This window comes from Nerophis lumbriciformis, linkage group LG09 (assembly GCF_033978685.3).
Source record: "Nerophis lumbriciformis linkage group LG09, RoL_Nlum_v2.1, whole genome shotgun sequence".
NCBI classification, from domain to species: Eukaryota; Metazoa; Chordata; class Actinopteri; order Syngnathiformes; family Syngnathidae; genus Nerophis; species Nerophis lumbriciformis.
Window position 1 is genome coordinate 5,256,842 of NC_084556.2, and position 23,159 is coordinate 5,280,000.

General features: G+C 36.2%; 1 protein-coding gene and 1 long non-coding RNA gene across 2 annotated transcripts in view; one reads left to right on the forward strand and one right to left on the reverse strand.

The window, feature by feature from the left end:
- The window catches only part of castor2 (cytosolic arginine sensor for mTORC1 subunit 2), a 56,861-nt gene extending 49,075 nt beyond the window's left edge, over window positions 1-7,786 (reverse strand). Inside the window, exon 1 of the mRNA XM_061962750.2 lies at window positions 7,480-7,786. Within this exon, the coding sequence (XP_061818734.1) occupies window positions 7,480-7,592 (113 nt within the window). The 5' untranslated portion in view covers window positions 7,593-7,786. The remainder of the gene's footprint in view (window positions 1-7,479) is intronic.
- LOC133607793 (uncharacterized) overlaps window positions 3,267-23,159 on the forward strand; it is a 29,495-nt gene continuing 9,602 nt past the window's right edge. The window contains exons 1-2 of the long non-coding RNA XR_009815453.2: window positions 3,267-3,499; window positions 3,942-4,019. This is a non-coding gene — a long non-coding RNA (uncharacterized lncRNA). The remainder of the gene's footprint in view (window positions 3,500-3,941; window positions 4,020-23,159) is intronic.

Here is a 23,159-nt window from a genome sequence, read left to right on the forward strand (position 1 = left end):
AAGGTTTCTCATAGTCATTCACATCGACGTCCCACTGGGGTGAGTTTTTCCTTGCCCGTATGTGGGCTTTGTACCGAGGATGTCGTTGTGGCTTGTGCAGCCCTTTGAGACACTTGTGATTTAGGGCTGTATAAATAAAGATTGATTGATTGATAATGGTCTGTTTTTCAATAGAAATGTTGTATTGGACCTTGTGTCTAATCCTGTTTTTCAGAGAGTATGTGACCCCAGCAAGAGACACCTATTCACAATTTCTCTCTAATAAAAACAGCAGATCAGCAGCTGAATACGCACCATTTTCGTCTTTCCGGTGCAAAAAGCCGCGAGAAGGTGCCGGTCCTTTGACTCACTTTGTTGTGCACTAATTGTCCCTGCGTCATTACGAGGCCTACGTAACGACCGCTGTATTCAGGCCCTAAATGCTAACGGTTCGCCGCATTAGTCAAATTCCCAGCAAGAGTAAGGAACTTCACAAGGAGTCTTTGATAGAGTTGTTGTTGTTGCTGCTGCTGCAACGCTCTGAACTCTGCACGACCTTGTCTGCTTCCCAAGCAGAAACATTAATTACATCAAATATTTGTGGAGGGCAGGGAGGGGAGTTCCTCAATTTGGGAGCGTAGCAGAATGCCTTTGCGAGTCGACAGACATCACAAATACAATCATTATTTATCGCTAATGTGTTTTATTTTAGCTGCCTCCGATTAGACTTATATCACAAACACGTCAGTGTGAGCCGAGTCATGCGATCTCTACTCCCCAGTTACATATCGCCCGTCATCATTCAGAAGATAAATCTCAAATATTTCTGCTCTATTGCTCAAGGACGCATCACATTATAAAGAATGTGATCGCTCGTTCTTCTGTAAAAAGCACAAATTGTAAACAACCGTCATGGAGACACAAATGACATGGCCACGTGTAAACAAAATGAAGTAAATAGGACTATTTTTTTAGCTTCATAAAAGGAAACACTATCTTGCTCAGTGGCCTTGTGGTTAGAGTATCCGCCCTGAGATCGGTAGGTCGTGAGTTCGAATCCCGGCCGAGTCATACCACAGACTATAAAAATAGGACCCATTACCTCCCTGCTTGGCACTCAGCATCAAGGGTTGGAATTGGGGGATAAATCACCAAAATTATTCCCGAGCGTGGCCACCGCTCCTGCTCACTGCTCCCCTCACCTCCCAGGGGGTGGAACAAGGGGATGGATCAAATGCAGAGGGTAATTTCACCACACCTAGTGTGTGTGTGTGTGTGAGACTTATCAGTGGTACTTTAATTTTACTTTTAACTTTAACTTAGCTTGAGGCGGAAAATAGAAAATGACCTTGACTCTTTAAGATATTACACTGGAACCCGTTTATGTCAACATAACCGGAACCAAAACTAGCCATTGCTTGCACATTCACTTGGGACTTTGGTCAAAAACATGGGAATGGCAGATTATTGAATCTACGACAGTTTGTTGACATTGTTCATATGTATTAATTTGTCCATGTTTTTATATTTCATACTGTTAAGTACGTGGGTAACAAAAAAAAGTTGATGTGATATAATTATTCTAGGGCTGCAACAACTAATCGATTAAAATCGATTATAAAAATAGTTGCCGATTAATTTAGTCATCGATTCGTTGGATCTATGCTATGCACATTTTTTTTATTTTTTTTTAAATAAACCTTTATTTATAAACTGCAACATTTACAAACAGCTGAGAAACAATAATCAAAATAAGTATGGTGCCAGTATGCTGTTTTTTTCCCCCAATAAAATACTGGATAGCATGGAAATGTAGTTTGTCTCTTTTAATCGATTATTAATCGAAGTAATAATCGACAGATTAATCGATTATCAAATGAATCGTTAGTTGCAGCCCTAAATTATTCTGAAGCTTACTTCGCACTGAACAGAAAGTGACTGTGTGCACGTGTTAACGCAGCGTAATTAGACAGTTGTTACGTTAATATTTCACAATGCTTAGCAATGATGATGAAGTTAACAATACTACAACACACAGCAACATAAACATAAATACCACCGCTTGAAAAAGTCAGGCTATAATTTAGGCGCCATGTTGTAAAAGAGACTTCCAGGCTTCAGACTAATCATTGGACCGGATTTGTGTGGGCCCCGCCCACAGACTTTGACAGATAAATTTGTGAAATAGATACATCACTAAATAATGAATAACAGCGGGAAACAATTTCATCATGAAAATAATCAAATCAAATAAATAATTCAATATTGAAATAATAAATGTTCAACTAATTAAATTTATTTTTACATCAAATACATTTATGACAGGTTTAACATTTTTGTATTGTATTACAATTATGATTAATTAGACAAATTGAAGTAATTATTTAAAGATGTATTTAATTTTGTCTCATAAAATCGGGAAATACAATAATTAAATATTTAAATGATTCAATAATTAAATGTACTTTTACAATAAATACATTTATGACAATAACATGTATGTATTTAATTACAATTATGATTAATTAAAGACACATTCAAGTAATTATTTAAAAATGTATTTGATTTTGTCTCATTAAATACATAAATCATTAATTAATACAATCGGGAAATAATCAATTTCATTATGAAATAATAAAATAAAATCAATAATGATTTTAAATCAATGATCAATGATTTTAAATAATTAAATGTCCTTTTACATAAAATACTTAACATGTATGTATTTAATTACAATTATAATTAATTAGACACATTTAAGAAATTATTTAAAGATGATTTATTTGATTTAGTCCCATTTGACCCTCTGTGGTCAAATGGTCGATCGTCTATGTTTATGTCAACTTAAACTGGCACTTTTTAGTAATAAGAAGAAAATGGTTGGTGACATAAATGGGTTGTCGACTTAAGCGGGTTGCGCCACCTACATATTATTTTATCCTAATTGATGGTCTGAGTTTTCCGGAAGTTACTTTCTTCCGGTTTACTGTTCAATTAAAGATGTCCTTATTGTTAGAGGCTTTTCCTTAATGGCTTGCTCAAGCATTTTCCTGAGGATTTTGTAAAATAAAGAAATAAAAAACACCCCTCGTTACAAATACGAACAGATCAATGAGAGGCATCAATCGAAACAAATCGCCCAGTTGCGAACCCTTATGTCACCGTGCTGGTGAGTAGTAGGTGTCACCATGGCGACCTCTAATTGCAGTACAAGCCAGCCAGCTGGCCGAGCTCGTTTCGGATCAGCTGATTCCACTTCTGCTCCCAACTTGTGTTCTCGGCTCACATTAGTGTGGAACACATGATAAATCTGTTTTCATCAAAATAGCAAAGAGGTAAGAGACAATAAAAAAAAGGACCAGGAAGCACGGAAATGGAATTGAGTGGAGAAAAGAGGCCTGATAGTTGAGTAGGAGCCTGCGATAAGGCGGAAAATATGCTGCTGAGGAGGCTTATCAGCAGGCAAAGGCAGCCAAGGTTGTTGCCTCAATAAAATGGAGGAAGTGCGGAGATCGGAAAGGTAATATCAGCGACTAATTTCCTTTAGTGACTATGGGGGATTTTTTTAAATATTATTTTGAACGAGACAGGAAAAATGCTCTTCTTTCAGCGGCCGTCATGAAATCACTCTTTAGACAACAACAGTGCCTCTACTGGTTGTGGCCAAGTAGTGCATTGATTGATTGAAGCTTTTATTAGTAGATTGCACAGTACAGTACATATTCCGTACAATTGACCACTAAATGGTAACATCCGAATATGTTTTTCAACTAAGTCGGGGTCCACGTAAATCAATTCATGGTAATTCATGCACTCCGTCAAGATGCGGTTGCCCTACAATGAAGTTGACCGCAAATTACAGAATTCTCAATTAATTATGCCTTTAAAGCCGTCGTAAATGTTGGCGTTCTGCCGTAGGACGAGGCCAGTAGGAATTAAAGTTGTTTTGCTTTTCCTTTTAGGTTTTTTCAAGGAAGAAGAATACGAACATGGAGTTGCACCAGGGAAGAGGATTCATATCGAAAATGTCACTTGTTAAGGTATGCTATTGAAGTGTATGAGTATAATATATGCTATGCTTAGTGTACAACCTTTTTTTATAGTTTCTGAAATTTGAACATTTGCGTGAATATTGGGCCTATAAACTTATGTGACAGTTTAGATTTACGACTGCCATCTGTATAACATTACACAGCATCGCGCGTACACACATCCATTGTGATTGGTTGTTTGCTGTGTGTACTCTGGGTGCCCGATACCGATATTGGAGCATTGTGTTGGCAGATACCTATATTGATTTGTTATGATATCGGCAATAATCATACATGTTATTATTTTGTAGTTTTAGAAAATATTTTATCAAGTGACATTTGTAAAAGAGAGAACGATGGTAGCTATGAAAAACACTAATCTATTTATGAACAGTCTGGAATGAACTTATGCTGTCTTTAAAGGGGAACTGCACCTTTTTATTTGGAGTTGCCCCTGTCATTCACAATCCTTATGAAAGACAAGCACCCATGTTTTTTTTAAATGCATTCTAACTCATAAATAAACACTAGCAAAAGTCAGCTAACAATGGAGACAATGGGAATTGGTTTATTCTGCCTATAAAGTACTCTAAAAAACTTCCATCAACCTTCTGTAAAGTGTATTTGTATTGTAGTAACAGGTGCATACATAATATCCTGACATAATATTTACGTATTTTGCTCATTTTAAGCATACGGCGGTGCATTAATTTCACATTCCCATCACAACGTTATTTCCTTCAACAACAACACTATTGATCATGGCAGACGGCAGATTTCATGAGAGACAACGACAACTTCTTTGGTACAAATGATGATCCAGACACTTATATTTTTGAGCCTGAATATACAAAGGATGAGTTACAAGTTTTAGATGCTGAATCAGCAAGTAGTATTGCTCAGTGCTAAACAAGAAATACAAACATAATAAAACACTCACTTACTGTACAATGTCTGCTCTCACTGGGATGCTGACTGATGGGATGTTTATATCTTCCCATTTAGATGAAGAATTAATCATAATCCTCACAAAAAACTAAAGAAGTTTCTTCATGTCTTTCTCGCCATCTTTAGGTATAAGTTGGATTTCAAAGGCGAACTATTTCTCAGTTGATTGCCACATCCTTCCACTATACAAGTGAGAGCCATGATATATAATCTAGAATTAACTTCTACTAACTTAGAGGCGATGCAGCAGCTCGCTGGCTCAGTGTGTCAGTAGCTGCATAAAAGCCAGTTCACAGCGTTGCGAAAAGTAAGTGCTTATAAAACAATGTTGCAAATATTTGGTTAATGTTCAGGTCACCAGATGTAAATTAGAGTATTGCTGGTGTTTTTTTCTTGTGTGTTTTTAGAGGGCTTTATGGGCGCAATTGAGCCCTCCCATTAGCAGCATTGTTGGCCATCTCATACTAGCTGTGTATTACAAATTAGAATGCATACAAAAAAGAAAAACATGTGTTCTGGTCTTACGTAGGGATTGTGAATGATAGGCAAAATTCCCCAAAAGTTCAGTTCCTCTTTGAGTTGAAATGGAGTGGTATTTTTTTATTTGTACAATAGTTTATAAAGTTACGCAGTAAGTTGAATGATGTGGACACGTTTGTTACTGGATACTTTCTAGTACACTTCGTATGTGTAAGTAATATGCAACAATAAATATTTTGACAAATGTGCTGTTTTAGATTGCAATATTCTTCAATTAAGAACACTTATTACGTATGTCTAGCTTGTATGCTATTGTGCGCTTAGTTGTGGTGTAGCTGCTAGCTGAAATTCTAGCTGTTAATTGAAAAAAAGACTAACTTTGTGCTTATTGGAGGACATTTAGATTGGCTGTCCAGCTTTGCGCAAGTAAACGCACTGCAGGACTGCTTGTATCAGGGATTTTACATACAAGTCTATATCATTTGATCATTTTTTTTGTTGTTGTTGCTGATATCAGCATCGGATCGGGACACCCTCTTGTGTATACTCCGAATTTCAGATCAACAGTTGAGATAAAAGTAACATTTGTACCACATTGATCATTTCCAGCTCTTTACTTGCTATTTTTCGCCTGTGCTATGGTTGCTTATTAGATCGACACACTAGGAAACAGCGCCCCGTGTGTTTCGGCAAATAAATTACACATCAGCGTCAAACACATTAGCGTCAGAAACAAACGGGGTTAATATAGGAAAAAAATACACAAATAAGAATAAAATGCATTATAGATATAACAAACATGAATACAAATACAATAAAAATGTGAGTACAAAATTGTACTACCATACCTTAAGTGTGTACGCTTAACTACCTTTTAGAATTATAATCTCAAAGTAAATCCAAATAAAAATAAACAAATAAAATAATGTAATTAAAAAATTTTTTTTTTAAATATTTATTTCTCAATTTTTTTATTTAAGAAAAAAAAAAAAAAAAAAAAAAAAGGTAATCCAAATGCTTCTAAGTTCTCTTTGACTGATTTTCTAGTCAAGGGGAAACAAGCTCAATCTGTGAATTAACCTCTCTTCTGACCGCAATTTTACTCCCCACCATGCTGCTTCTTTGTTATGTTTGGCGGACGGCACCATGCGCAAAGGCCTTAAATTGACTCAGCAGCACCACCTGAATTACGGGTTCTCTGAGTGCAAGTGTATAGATCGTGCAAGGTGGAATATTACTGCGAAAAGTTATAACTTAAAGAAAATTGTTTTTACACTTGCGAATCGTTTTTTAGTTGAAGAAAGTTATTATACTTGCGAATCCTTTATTGGATAAAAAGTTTTTTGTTTTTTTTTACTTCTTTTAATCTTTGGGCGTAAGTAAAACCTTTTTTAGTGTGTTTGTGAAGTTTTGGCAGTAAATTCACTCCATAGAACCGGTTCTCATTGTTCACCTAAAACCACCCAAAAGGCTAGATTTGTTCGTGAACATCCCATCTCTAATTTGCAGAAAAGACAGACCATTAGACCCACAAGCCAAAAGTATGAATTATTTGATGGGAAAACCCAAAACGGTGTTTGTCAGCAAAGCCTGGTTGAGCTCACATGGTGAATTTAGGGAACTTAACCTGCTTAGGCACATATTAATAGCCTCTAAAAAAAAAGAGAGAAGGCAACAACCACTGAAGGCCTCAGCAACATCTCTTTGGGTTGAATGCAGACCCTGAACGCCACATAAAGAAGTGATAATATAGCAGGACACAGGTTTAGTTACAGTAATACACAAAATATTAATATACCGTACACTCCCCCCAGCTACAGATGGTACAACGCCAGCAAGTGACAACTAGTTATAGGCCTGGTTATCGCTACTAACGAACGGTCTTCTTTTAAAAAAACACATTTAATTAGCGCGTATGATGCGTTCAATGAACCACCGGAACTAGCTTAAATGGCACCGCTAGCCTTTTAAATACCACTCTACATTTTTAAATCGTGTCTTTTTTTTTTTCTCTAGTTGATAATTACCATGGCTGACGTACCTTGTTTTGGAGGCCAGGAAGGCGAGTTTTATTAATCCGTGGGTGCAAATCTGGATGCCCTCTTTCTCTATACTCGCCACTTTCAAGCTGTGCTCTAAAATGTGAAGCTCCATCTTTTACGTCTTCTCATTGGAAGGGGCAGCTAAGTAAAAACAACACAATTAAAATAGCAATAAAGCTAGGGCACTTTCAAATCACATGCATGAATAAATAAATAGGCTTGACAAGCTAAAGTCGTAGAGAAAAGAGAGAGACAGAGAAGAGAGAGGCAGAGTGAGGAATGAAGAAAGCAGAGGTTAAAAAAAAAAAGGAAAGAAAAAATGGACCTGCTTCAAGGCTGTGATGAGACGCTTCCGGTTACAGGTTTTCAGAATAAGACTTATCAGAGAACATCGTCCGAATGGTTCTGCGCGATTCATTGTTTTTTTGTGCACCCCTAAATCTGTTGAATTTGTTTACATGTAATAACACATCGTGTTTTTGATCAATGAGAAAAAAAATAAAGGCAATAACAAGCAATTAAATACCCTTGTTTCGAAATGAGCAGGTCCGAACAGGAAATGGCTTTCGTTTGAGTTGCGGGAGCTTGTTGCAGGTTTTCAATGGGTCCCCATGTTTGCTCTCTTTAGACTGGAATAGTCAGCAGCTGGTCGCAGTGAAACAAACAACCTGCCATTCAAACTCGGAGGGGGCGTGTCCGCAGAGAAGTGCATGATGGGAAATGTTGTTCTGGTCAATAAGTGAAATGGATAAACAACTAAATAGATTTTGACATAATTTTATTATGGTTTAAGAAAAGAAGCTTTATTTAAAATGACTTTATATGCAAAATATGTACCTGCAAAACCAAAAAGGCTGGAATATGCATGCCAGGCTGCTGGTGAGTACAATGAAAAGCATGTACTATAATCCACACATTTTTTTCCCACCTCTGGTTTACGTTTTTTATTTTAGTATAAAAAAAAAAGGTTTTTTTTTGGATAAAAACAATAAAAATGTGAGATATGTGATTTTCTGTGGACTCACCCTAATTTTTGGCCTATAAATAAAGTTAAAGTACCACTGATAGTCACACACACACTCGGTGTGGTGAACTTACCCTCTGCATTTGACCCATCCCCTTGTTCCACCCCCTGGGAGGTGAGGGGAGCGGTGAGCAGCAGCGGTGGCCGCGCTCGGGAATCAAAAGCATATCTGATACAGTTTTTAACATAAAAGTGACATAAAACAAAAAAACGTCTTGTTAGACAAATTTTAGCAGCAAAATGTAAATCTTTATTTTCCAGCAATCACTTCATGTTATGAGGAAAATGAGGAAAACATGATGGAATGCAGCATGAACATTTTTTTTTTTTTAGATGCATACTTTTAACAGCACACGCAAAAGTCAGATTGTCATAAAGTGTACTTACAGGTTTTCTATGGACGGCTAGCTAACTAAACTTGTGGTAGATAGATACCTAGCTGGCTATGCTAACTAACTTTTACCACATATTTGTTGTTATAAAAATATTTTCATTGGGTGTTTAGCCACAAACTTTAAACAGTGTGCAGAAATGGTAAATCATCCTAAAGTGGCCTAAAAAGTATGACAAACAGATGTGGTGTTAGAAAAACATTTTAATTGATTGGTTAGCAAGACTTTTTTAACAGTAACACAAACGTCAAAATCGCTATAAAAAGTGGACTTATGAGGTTTTCATCTAAAAGCTAGCTAACCAGCAAATGAACTGGTTAGCTAAGTTCACAATATACAGATATGGCTTTATAAAAATGGTCGTTTATAGCTACACTTTATTGACATTACACTTGTCAGGCAAAATTGCTACAAAGTCGACTTACACGGTTTTCATCCGACATATTAATAAGATAGATATGTAGTAGTTAGCTAAGCTCATCATAGACAGCTAGCTACACTTTTTAAACAGTAACACAAACGTCAAAACAGCCAAAAAGTGGACTTATGAGGTTTTCATCTGGGAGCTAGCATACCAGCTAGCTAAGTTCACAATATACAGATATGGCGTTATTAAAAAAAATGTGTTTAGCTACACTTTTTTTAAACAGTAAGACAAATGTCAAAACTGCCATAAAGTGGACTTAGGAGGTTTTCATCTGGGAGATAGCTAACCAGCTAGCTAAGTTCACAATATACAGATATGGCGTTATTAAAAAAAATGTTTAGCTACACTTTTTTTGACATTACACTTGCCGTAAAGTGGACTTACAAGGTTTTCATTTGATAGCTTAATAAAATAGGTAGCTAGTAGCTAGCTAAAGTCATCATAGAAAGATCTTATTAAAATACTTTAATTGGTTGGTTAGCTTCATGTTTTTAACAGTAAGACCAACGTGATAATCGCCATAAAAGGGACTTATGAGTTTTTCATCTGAAAGCTAGCTAACCAGCAAGCGAACTGGTTAGCTAAGTTCACGATATACAGATATGGCTTTATTAAAAAAAATGGCCCTTTAGCTACACTTTATTGACATTACACTTGTTTGGCAAAATTTCTACAAAGTCGACTTACACGGTTTTCATCCGACATATTAGTAAGATAGATATGTAGTAGCTAGCTTAGCTCATCATAGACAGATACGGTGTTGTTAGCTACACTTTTTAAACAGTAACACAAACGTCAAAATCGCTATAAAAAGTGGACTTATGAGGTTTTCATCTAAAAGCTAGCTAACCAGCAAATGAACTGGTTAGCTAAGTTCACAATATACAGATATGGCTTTATAAAAATGGTCGTTTATAGCTACACTTTATTGACATTACACTTGTCAGGCAAAATTGCTACAAAGTCGACTTACACGGTTTTCATCCGACATATTAATAAGATAGATATGTAGTAGTTAGCTAAGCTCATCATAGACAGTTAGCTACACTTTTTAAACAGTAACACAAACGTCAAAACAGCCAAAAAGTGGACTTATGAGGTTTTCATCTGGGAGCTAGCATACCAGCTAGCTAAGTTCACAATATACAGATATGGCGTTATTAAAAAAAATTTGTTTAGCTACACTTTTTTTAAACAGTAAGACAAATGTCAAAACTGCCATAAAGTGGACTTAGGAGGTTTTCATCTGGGAGCTAGCTAACCAGCTAGCTAAGTTCACAATATACAGATATGGCGTTATTAAAAAAAAATGTTTAGCTACACTTTTTTTTACATTACACTTGCCGTAAAGTGGACTTACAAGGTTTTCATTTGATAGCTTAATAAAATAGGTAGCTAGTAGCTAGCTAAAGTCATCATAGAAAGATCTTATTAAAATACTTTAATTGGTTGGTTAGCTTCATGTTTTTAACAGTAAGACCAACGTGATAATCGCCATAAAAGGGACTTATGAGTTTTTCATCTGAAAGCTAGCTAACCAGCAAGCGAACTGGTTAGCTAAGTTCACGATATACAGATATGGCTTTATAAAAAAAAAAAGGCCCTTTAGCTACACTTTATTGACATTACACTTGTTCGGCAAAATTTCTACAAAGTCGACTTACACGGTTTTCATCCGACATATTAGTAAGATAGATATGTAGTAGCTAGCTTAGCTCATCATAGACAGATACGGTGTTGTTAGCTACACTTTTTAAACAGTAACACAAACGTCAAAATCGCTATAAAAAGTGGACTTATGAGGTTTTCATCTAAAAGCTAGCTAACCAGCAAATGAACTGGTTAGCTAAGTTCACAATATACAGATATGGCTTTATAAAAATGGTCGTTTATAGCTACACTTTATTGACATTACACTTGTCAGGCAAAATTGCTACAAAGTCGACTTACACGGTTTTCATCCGACATATTAATAAGATAGATATGTAGTAGTTAGCTAAGCTCATCATAGACAGTTAGCTACACTTTTTAAACAGTAACACAAACGTCAAAACAGCCAAAAAGTGGACTTATGAGGTTTTCATCTGGGAGCTAGCATACCAGCTAGCTAAGTTCACAATATACAGATATGGCGTTATTAAAAAAAATTTGTTTAGCTACACTTTTTTTAAACAGTAAGACAAATGTCAAAACTGCCATAAAGTGGACTTAGGAGGTTTTCATCTGGGAGCTAGCTAACCAGCTAGCTAAGTTCACAATATACAGATATGGCGTTATTAAAAAAAAAATGTTTAGCTACACTTTTTTTGACATTACACTTGCCGTAAAGTGGACTTACAAGGTTTTCATTTGATAGCTTAATAAAATAGGTAGCTAGTAGCTAGCTAAAGTCATCATAGAAAGATCTTATTAAAATACTTTAATTGGTTGGTTAGCTTCATGTTTTTAACAGTAAGACCAACGTGATAATCGCCATAAAAGGGACTTATGAGTTTTTCATCTGAAAGCTAGCTAACCAACAAGCGAACTGGTTAGCTAAGTTCACGATATACAGATATGGCTTTATAAAAAAAAATGGCCCTTTAGCTACACTTTATTGACATTACACTTGTTTGGCAAAATTTCTACAAAGTCGACTTACACGGTTTTCATCCGACATATTAGTAAGATAGATATGTAGTAGCTAGCTTAGCTCATCATAGACAGATACGGTGTTGTTAGCTACACTTTTTAAACAGTAACACAAACGTCAAAACTGCCATAAAGTGGACTTATGAGGTTTTCATCTGGGAGATAGCTAACCAGCTAACTAACTTCACGATATACAGTTATGGCGTTATTATTAAAAAAAAAAAAGTGTTTAGCTACACATTTTTTTTGACATTACACTTGCCATAAAGTGGACTTAAGAGGTTTTCATTTGCTAGCTTAATAAAATAGGTAGCTAGTAGCTAGCTTAAGTCATCATAGAAAGATCTTATTAAAATACTTTAATTGGTTTGTTAGCTTTACGTTTTTAACAGTAAGACCAACGTCATAATCGCCATAAAAGGGACTTGTGAGTTTTTCCTCTAAGAGCCAGCTAACCAGCTAGCTAAGTTTACTATGGGGTTGTATAAAAATGGTGGTTTACTTACACTTTTTTGACATTGTACTTGTAAACCACAATTGCCATAAAGTGGACTTACAAGGTTTTCATCCGACATCTTAATAAGATAGATACCTCGTAGCCAGCTGAAATAAGCAAAGACAGTTAAAGAATATTTTATTTGGTTGGTTAGCTACACGTTTTTAACAGTAACACAAATGTCAATATCGCCCAAAAAAAATGGACGTATGTGGTTTTCATTCGAGAGCTAGAGCTACTAAATTCACGATATACCAATATGGCGTTATAAAAAAAGTTATCGTTTAGCTGCACTTTTTTTGACATTACACGAGTAAGTCAAAATTGCCATAAAGCAGACTTACAAGGTTTTCATCCGAAAGCTTAAAAAAATAGATAGCTAGTAGCTAGCTAAGCCCACCATTGGCAGACATGGCGTTATAAAACATGTTTTATGGGTTGTTTAGCTACACATATTTAACAATAAATGTAAAAGTGATAATTGCCATAAAGTGGACTTATGAGGTTTTCATCTGAGAGCTAGCTAACCAGCAAGCGAACTGGTTAGCTAAGTTCACGATATACAGATATGGCTTTATAAAAAAAAAAATGGCCCTTTAGCTACACTTTATTGACATTACACTTGTTTGGCAAAATTTCTACAAAGTCGACTTACACGGTTTTCATCCGACATATTAGTAAGATAGATATGTAGTAGCTAGCTTAGCTCATCATAGACAGATACGGTGTTGTTAGCTACACTTTTTAAACAGTAACACAAACGTCAAAACTGCCATAAAGTGGACTTATGAGGTTTTCATCTGGGAGATAGCTAACCAGCTAACTAACTTCACGATATACAGTTATGGCGTTATTATTTAAAAAAAAAAGTGTTTAGCTACACATTTTTTTTGACATTACACTTGCCATAAAGTGGACTTACGAGGTTTTCATTTGCTAGCTTAATAAAATAGGTAGCTAGTAGCTAGCTTAAGTCATCATAGAAAGATCTTATTAAAATACTTTAATTGGTTTGTTAGCTTTACGTTTTTAACAGTAAGACCAACGTCATAATCGCCATAAAAGGGACTTGTGAGTTTTTCCTCTAAGAGCCAGCTAACCAGCTAGCTAAGTTTACTATGGAGTTGTATAAAAATGGTGGTTTACTTACACTTTTTTGACATTGTACTTGTAAACCACAATTGCCATAAAGTGGACTTACAAGGTTTTCATCCGACATCTTAATAAGATAGATACCTCGTAGCCAGCTGAAATAAGCAAAGACAGTTAAAGAATATTTTATTTGGTTGGTTAGCTACACGTTTTTAACAGTAACACAAATGTCAATATCGCCAAAAAAATGGACGTATGTGGTTTTCATTTGAGAGCTAGAGCTAAATTCACGATATACCAATATGGCGTTATAAAAAAAAAGGTTGTTTAGCGACACTTTTTTTGACATTACACGAGTAAGTCAAAATTGCCATAAAGCAGACTTACAAGGTTTTCATCCGAAAGCTTAAAAAAATAGATAGCTAGTAGCTAGCTAAGCCCACCATTGGCAGACATGGCGTTATAAAACATGTTTTATGGGTTGTTTAGCTACACATATTTAACAATAAATGTAAAAGTGATAATTGCCATAAAGTGGACTTATGAGGTTTTCATCTGAGAGCTAGCTAACCAGCAAGCGAACTGGTTAGCTAAGTTCACGATATACAGATATGGCTTTATAAAAAAAAATGGCCCTTTAGCTACACTTTATTGACATTACACTTGTTTGGCAAAATTTCTACAAAGTCGACTTACACGGTTTTCATCCGACATATTAGTAAGATAGATATGTAGTAGCTAGCTTAGCTCATCATAGACAGATACGGTGTTGTTAGCTACACTTTTTAAACAGTAACACAAACGTCAAAACTGCCATAAAGTGGACTTATGAGGTTTTCATCTGGGAGATAGCTAACCAGCTAACTAACTTCACGATATACAGTTATGGCGTTATTATTAAAAAAAAAAAAAAGTGTTTAGCTACACTTTGAGGTTTTCATCTGGGAGCTAGCATACCAGCTAGCTAAGTTCACAATATACAGATATGGCGTTATTAAATTTTTTTTGTTTAGCTACACTTTTTTTAAACAGTAAGACAAATGTCAAAACTGCCATAAAGTGGACTTAGGAGGTTTTCATCTGGGAGCTAGCTAACCAGCTAGCTAAGTTCACAATATACAGATATGGCGTTATTAAAAAAAAATGTTTAGCTACACTTTTTTTGACATTACACTTGCCGTAAAGTGGACTTACAAGGTTTTCATTTGATAGCTTAATAAAATAGGTAGCTAGTAGCTAGCTAAAGTCATCATAGAAAGATCTTATTAAAATACTTTAATTGGTTGGTTAGCTTCATGTTTTTAACAGTAAGACCAACGTGATAATCGCCATAAAAGGGACTTATGAGTTTTTCATCTGAAAGCTAGCTAACCAGCAAGCGAACTGGTTAGCTAAGTTCACGATATACAGATATGGCTTTATTAAAAAAAATGGCCCTTTAGCTACACTTTATTGACATTACACTTGTTTGGCAAAATTTCTACAAAGTCGACTTACACGGTTTTCATCCGACATATTAGTAAGATAGATATGTAGTAGCTAGCTTAGCTCATCATAGACAGATACGGTGTTGTTAGCTACACTTTTTAAACAGTAACACAAACGTCAAAACTGCCATAAAGTGGACTTATGAGGTTTTCATCTGGGAGATAGCTAACCAGCTAACTAACTTCACGATATACAGTTATGGCGTTATTATAAAAAAAAAAAAGTGTTTAGCTACACATTTTTTTTGACATTACACTTGCCATAAAGTGGACTTACGAGGTTTTCATTTGCTAGCTTAATAAAATAGGTAGCTAGTAGCTAGCTTAAGTCATCATAGAAAGATCTTATTAAAATACTTTAATTGGTTTGTTAGCTTTACGTTTTTAACAGTAAGACCAACGTCATAATCGCCATAAAAGGGACTTGTGAGTTTTTCCTCTAAGAGCCAGCTAACCAGCTAGCTAAGTTTACTATGGAGTTGTATAAAAATGGTCGTTTAGCTACACTTTTTTTGACATTGTACTTGTAAACCACAATTGCCATAAAGTGGACTTACAAGATTTTCATCCGACATCTTAATAAGATAGATACCTCGTAGCCAGCTGAAATAATCAAAGACAGTTAAAGAATATTTTATTTGGTTGGTTAGCTACACGTTTTTAACAGTAACACAAATGTCAATATCGCCAAAAAAAAATGGACGTATGTGGTTTTCATTCGAGAGCTAGAGCTACTAAATTCACGATATACCAATATGGCGTTATAAAAAAAAAGGTTGTTTAGCGACACTTTTTTTGACATTACACGAGTAAGTCAAAATTGCCATAAAGCAGACTTACAAGGTTTTCATCCGAAAGCTTAAAAAAATAGATAGCTAGTAGCTAGCTAAGCCCACCATTGGCAGACATGGCGTTATAAAACATGTTTTATGGGTTGTTTAGCTACACATATTTAACAATAAATGTAAAAGTGATAATTGCCATAAAGTGGACTTATGAGGTTTTCATCTGAGAGCTAGCTAACCAGCAAGCGAACTGGTTAGCTAAGTTCACGATATACAGATATGGCTTTATAAAAAAAAATGGCCCTTTAGCTACACTTTATTGACATTACACTTGTTTGGCAAAATTTCTACAAAGTCGACTTACACGGTTTTCATCCGACATATTAGTAAGATAGATATGTAGTAGCTAGCTTAGCTCATCATAGACAGATACGGTGTTGTTAGCTACACTTTTTAAACAGTAACACAAACGTCAAAACTGCCATAAAGTGGACTTATGAGGTTTTCATCTGGGAGATAGCTAACCAGCTAACTAACTTCACGATATACAGTTATGGCGTTATTATTAAAAAAAAAAAAAAGTGTTTAGCTACACATTTTTTTTGACATTACACTTGCCATAAAGTGGACTTACGAGGTTTTCATTTGCTAGCTTAATAAAATAGGTAGCTAGTAGCTAGCTTAAGTCATCATAGAAAGATCTTATTAAAATACTTTAATTGGTTTGTTAGCTTTACGTTTTTAACAGTAAGACCAACGTCATAATCGCCATAAAAGGGACTTGTGAGTTTTTCCTCTAAGAGCCAGCTAACCAGCTAGCTAAGTTTACTATGGGGTTGTATAAAAATGGTGGTTTACTTACACTTTTTTGACATTGTACTTGTAAACCACAATTGCCATAAAGTGGACTTACAAGGTTTTCATCCGACATCTTAATAAGATAGATACCTCGTAGCCAGCTGAAATAAGCAAAGACAGTTAAAGAATATTTTATTTGGTTGGTTAGCTACACGTTTTTAACAGTAACACAAATGTCAATATCGCCCAAAAAAAATGGACGTATGTGGTTTTCATTCGAGAGCTAGAGCTACTAAATTCACGATATACCAATATGGCGTTATAAAAAAAGTTATCGTTTAGCTGCACTTTTTTTGACATTACACGAGTAAGTCAAAATTGCCATAAAGCAGACTTACAAGGTTTTCATCCGAAAGCTTAAAAAAATAGATAGCTAGTAGCTAGCTAAGCCCACCATTGGCAGACATGGCGTTATAAAACATGTTTTATGGGTTGTTTAGCTACACATATTTAACAATAAATGTAAAAGTGATAATTGCCATAAAGTGGACTTATGAGGTTTTCATCTGAGAGCTAGCTAACCAGCAAGCGAACTGGTTAGCTAAGTTCACGATATACAGATATGGCTTTATAAAAAAAAAAATGGCCCTTTAGCTACACTTTATTGACATTACACTTGTTTGGCAAAATTTCTACAAAGTCGACTTACACGGTTTTCATCCGACATATTAGTAAGATAGATATGTAGTAGCTAGCTTAGCTCATCATAGACAGATACGGTGTTGTTAGCTACACTTTTTAAACAGTAACACAAACGTCAAAACTGCCATAAAGTGGACTTATGAGGTTTTCATCTGGGAGATAGCTAACCAGCTAACTAACTTCACGATATACAGTTATGGCGTTATTATTTAAAAAAAAAAGTGTTTAGCTACACATTTTTTTTGACATTACACTTGCCATAAAGTGGACTTACGAGGTTTTCATTTGCTAGCTTAATAAAATAGGTAGCTAGTAGCTAGCTTAAGTCATCATAGAAAGATCTTATTAAAATACTTTAATTGGTTTGTTAGCTTTACGTTTTTAACAGTAAGACCAACGTCATAATCGCCATAAAAGGGACTTGTGAGTTTTTCCTCTAAGAGCCAGCTAACCAGCTAGCTAAGTTTACTATGGAGTTGTATAAAAATGGTGGTTTACTTACACTTTTTTGACATTGTACTTGTAAACCACAATTGCCATAAAGTGGACTTACAAGGTTTTCATCCGACATCTTAATAAGATAGATACCTCGTAGCCAGCTGAAATAAGCAAAGACAGTTAAAGAATATTTTATTTGGTTGGTTAGCTACACGTTTTTAACAGTAACACAAATGTCAATATCGCCAAAAAAATGGACGTATGTGGTTTTCATTTGAGAGCTAGAGCTAAATTCACGATATACCAATATGGCGTTATAAAAAAAAAGGTTGTTTAGCGACACTTTTTTTGACATTACACGAGTAAGTCAAAATTGCCATAAAGCAGACTTACAAGGTTTTCATCCGAAAGCTTAAAAAAATAGATAGCTAGTAGCTAGCTAAGCCCACCATTGGCAGACATGGCGTTATAAAACATGTTTTATGGGTTGTTTAGCTACACATATTTAACAATAAATGTAAAAGTGATAATTGCCATAAAGTGGACTTATGAGGTTTTCATCTGAGAGCTAGCTAACCAGCAAGCGAACTGGTTAGCTAAGTTCACGATATACAGATATGGCTTTATAAAAAAAAATGGCCCTTTAGCTACACTTTATTGACATTACACTTGTTTGGCAAAATTTCTACAAAGTCGACTTACACGGTTTTCATCCGACATATTAGTAAGATAGATATGTAGTAGCTAGCTTAGCTCATCATAGACAGATACGGTGTTGTTAGCTACACTTTTTAAACAGTAACACAAACGTCAAAACTGCCATAAAGTGGACTTATGAGGTTTTCATCTGGGAGATAGCTAACCAGCTAACTAACTTCACGATATACAGTTATGGCGTTATTATTAAAAAAAAAAAAAAGTGTTTAGCTACACATTTTTTTTGACATTACACTTGCCATAAAGTGGACTTACGAGGTTTTCATTTGCTAGCTTAATAAAATAGGTAGCTAGTAGCTAGCTTAAGTCATCATAGAAAGATCTTATTAAAATACTTTAATTGGTTTGTTAGCTTTACGTTTTTAACAGTAAGACCAACGTCATAATCGCCATAAAAGGGACTTGTGAGTTTTTCCTCTAAGAGCCAGCTAACCAGCTAGCTAAGTTTACTATGGAGTTGTATAAAAATGGTGGTTTACTTACACTTTTTTGACATTGTACTTGTAAACCACAATTGCCATAAAGTGGACTTACAAGGTTTTCATCCGACATCTTAATAAGATAGATACCTCGTAGCCAGCTGAAATAAGCAAAGACAGTTAAAGAATATTTTATTTGGTTGGTTAGCTACACGTTTTTAACAGTAACACAAATGTCAATATCGCCAAAAAAAAATGGACGTATGTGGTTTTCATTCGAGAGCTAGAGCTACTAAATTCACGATATACCAATATGGCGTTATAAAAAAAGTTATCGTTTAGCTGCACTTTTTTTGACATTACACTAGTAAGTCAAAATTGCCTTAAAGCAGACTTACAAGGTTTTCATCCGACAGCTTAAAAATATAGATAGCTAGTAGCTCGCTAAGCCCACCATTGGCAGACATGGCGTTATAAAACATGTTTTATGGGTTGTTTAGCTACACATATTTAACAATAAATGTAAGAGTGATAAGTGCCATAAAGTGGACATGCTAGCTATTCAGCTAGTGAGTTAACTATGTTTTTGAGCGATAACTATGGTGTAAACAAAACACATTTTTCACATTACGCTCTTAAGCCAAACTTGCCATAATTTAGAGCAGTGGTTCTTAACCTTGTTGGAGGTACCGACAGAGGTGGGACCAAGTCATTGTTTTGCAAGTCACAAGTAAGTCTCAAGTCTTTGCCCTCAAGTCCGAGTCAAGTCCCGAGTCAAGACAGGCAAGCCCCGAGTCAAGTCCAAAGTCAAGACTGGAAAGTCTCAAGTCAAGTCCTAAGTCCTGCATTTTGAGTTTCGAGTCCTTTCAAGTCCTTTTAACCACAGACTAATATATTAACACAGATTGTGTATGCTTTTCAAACGCTGTATTTATTTATTAAAACAAGTGCATTTTAAATTGCAGGAAAGAAAATTGTGCTGACATTGCACTTTATAATAGCACTATTAACCAGTCATTTTAAACATTAACTCATTCCTTTACAGAACAAACACATTGAAAAATAAAGTGCAAATGTACTTATTTGTACAAAAGTGTTAACATTGAAAAAACATGACATATACGTGAACATAACAAAAAAGTTGTACTTTTTATATGTCAGGGCCCTATGCTGCATTGCATTTGCAAAAGACCAAATTAGCCAAGAGTCTTTGTGCACGATGGGGGCGTAGTATGATGCCACCATGGCTGAAAACTCGCTCCACTGGAGCACTGGAGGCAGGCACTGCCAAGACTCTCATGGCCACTCGGAACAGTGAAGGAAGAGTCTTCATGTTCAATGCCCAGAACAAAAGGGGGGAGAGAGTTGTTTTGGGTTGGTGCACTACTTGTAAGTGTATCTTGTGTTTTTTATGTTGATTTAATTAAAAAAAGAAAAAATATATATATATTTCTTGTGCGGCCCGATACCAATCGATCCACGGACCAGTACCGGGCCGCGGCCCGGTGGTTGGGGACCACTGAGGTAAACAACCAACAGTATGTCAGAAAGCTAGCTAAAACGGTACACATATTCATAATATAGTATACATTTTAACTGACCTTTATTTTACTATTTTTGTCTTTTTTTAGGTGGCTAAAATACGCGGTGCTGCTGACCGCCGTCTAACGTTACGTGTGATATATTGACTAACGTAACCCTGCTTGAAAAAAATCACTGAACAAAAAGTATGAATAAGGTAGTGAACTGCAACAGATTCCCGTGTTTGCAATAACGTTATAACGTTAGCAGTGAGTTTACAGCCTCACTGATTTAACTACACAGCAAATAAAAGTCACGTTACTTAGCCAATAAACATTATCTTACATTCAAAACTTACCGTTCTTTGTGCAACTTCAAATGCCGGACGAAGTTGGAAGTTGTTGCCTCTCCATCAGTAATTTTCGAACCGCATGTGTTGCATACTGCAAACCGTTTTGTGTTGACCACCTCGTAATTTTTATACCCAAACAAAATTATTTTAGGTATCATTTTTTGTTCACTGGCGTGTGGTTTGGACATGTCTTCTTCGTTGTTTGTCCTGCAATTTGATTGGATGAATGCTGTGTGATGAAAACAAAGTAGATCTAATTTGATTGGCTGTTGTACTGAGACCACACCAGCTGACACACGCAACGCTGATAGACAAGTACACAATGAAAAATACGGAGCGCTCCCGAATAACTTTTTCATCTTTGGGTTTTGGGGAAAGTAGCAAGTCATGTCAAGTCATGTCAATTCAAAAGGCTCAAGTCCAAGTGAAGTCACAAGTCATTGATGTTAAAGTCTAAGTCGAGTTGCAAGTCTTTTTACATTTTGTCAAGTCGAGTCTAAAGTCATCAAATTCATGACTCGAGTCTGACTCGAGTCCAAGTCATGTGACTCGAGTCCACACCTCTGGGTACCGAACCCCACCAGTTTCATATGTGCATTCACCGAATCCTTCTTTAGTGAAAAATAAAATGTTTTTTATTTTCAAATTCAAGAAAAAGTCATGTTTTTTACTGGTGCACAAAATGAACCGTGCATGAACATCACCTTGTTCAAAGAACAAAACCAACACAGTGCATGAACGCACAACAAATTACACACATTACCATGAATTTATTAACGTGGACCCCGACTTAAAGGGGAACATTATCACAATTTCAGAATTGTTAAAACCATTAAAAATCAGTTCCCAGTGGCTTATTATATTTTTCGAAGTTTTTTTCAAAATTTTACCCATCACGCAATATCCCTAAAAAAAGCTTCAAAGTGCCTGATTTTAACCACCCGTCCATTTTCCTGTGACGTCACACAGTGAAGCCAACACAAACAAACATGGCGGAAAGAACTGCAAGCTATAGCGACATTAGCTCGGATTCAGACTCGGATTTCAGCGGCTTAAGCGATTCAACAGATTACGCATGTATTGAAACGGATGGTTGTAGTGTGGAGGCAGGTAGCGAAAACGAAATTGAAGAAGAAAGTGAAGCTATTGAGCCATATCGGTTTGAACCGTATGCAAGCGAAACCGACGAAAACGACACGACAACCAGCGACACGAGAGAAAGCGAGGACGAATTCGGCGATCGCCTTCTAACCAACGATTGGTATGTGTTTGTTTGGCATTAAAAGAAACTAACAAATATGACCTAGGTTTACAGCATATGCAATACATTTGGCAACAACATGCACTTTGAGAGTGCAGACAGCCCAATTTTCATCAATTAATATATTCTGTAGACATACCCTCATCCGCGGTCTTTTCCTGAAAGCTGATCTGTCCAGTTCTGGAGTTGATGTCAGCAGGCCAGGGAAGCTAGGGTCGATAGGGGGTTTAGCTCGCTCGTCTGCGGGAACAAACCGCCGCCATTGCTTGCCGTGCTACCGAGGTCCTTTGTCCCTGAATTGCTCACACACTCCGGCAGATTCAATGGGGGTCTGGCGGCAGATTTCTTTGACTTTATCGTTGAAAATGCATCTGCTTTGAGTGTCGCAGGATATCCACACATTCTTGCCATCTCTGTCGTAGCATAGTTTTCGTCGGTAAAGTGTGCGGAACAAACGTCCAATTTCTTGCCACTTTCGCATCTTTGGGCCACTGGTGCAACTTGAATCCGTTTTCGTGTTGTTACACCCTCCGACAACACACCGACGAGGCATGATGTCTCCAAGGTACAGAAAACAGTCGAAAAAAACGGAAAATAACAGAGCTGATTTGACTCGGTGTTTGAGAAAATGGCGGATTGCTTCCCGATGTGACGCCACGTTGTGACGTCGTCGCTCCGAGAGCGATTATTAGAAAGGCGTTTAATTCACCAAAATTCACCTATTTAGAGATCGGAAATCGGTTAAAAAAAAAGTCTTTTTTCTGCAACATCAAGGTATATATTGACGCTTACTAGAGATGCGCGGTTTGCGGACACAACCGCGGAGTCCGCGGATTATCCGCGGATCGGGCGGATGAAATTAAAAAAAATAAGATTTTATCCGTTCGCGGGTCGGGTCGGGCGGATTAATTAGATATTTTTTGTTTTTTTTTGTTTGTTTTTTTGTTTTTTTGCGGGTGGCAGTTAAACCAATTCGGAAATATATATACATAGTTAAATGTTGTTACCCACATACGAAAAACGAGCAGGCACCTGCAGCATATGCCACAACAGAAGAAAAAGAAAAGAAAAGAGATGGACACTTTTACGGAGCGGAGAAGGGACGCCTCGCCGGGGTCCGGGACCAAGGCCCCTTCC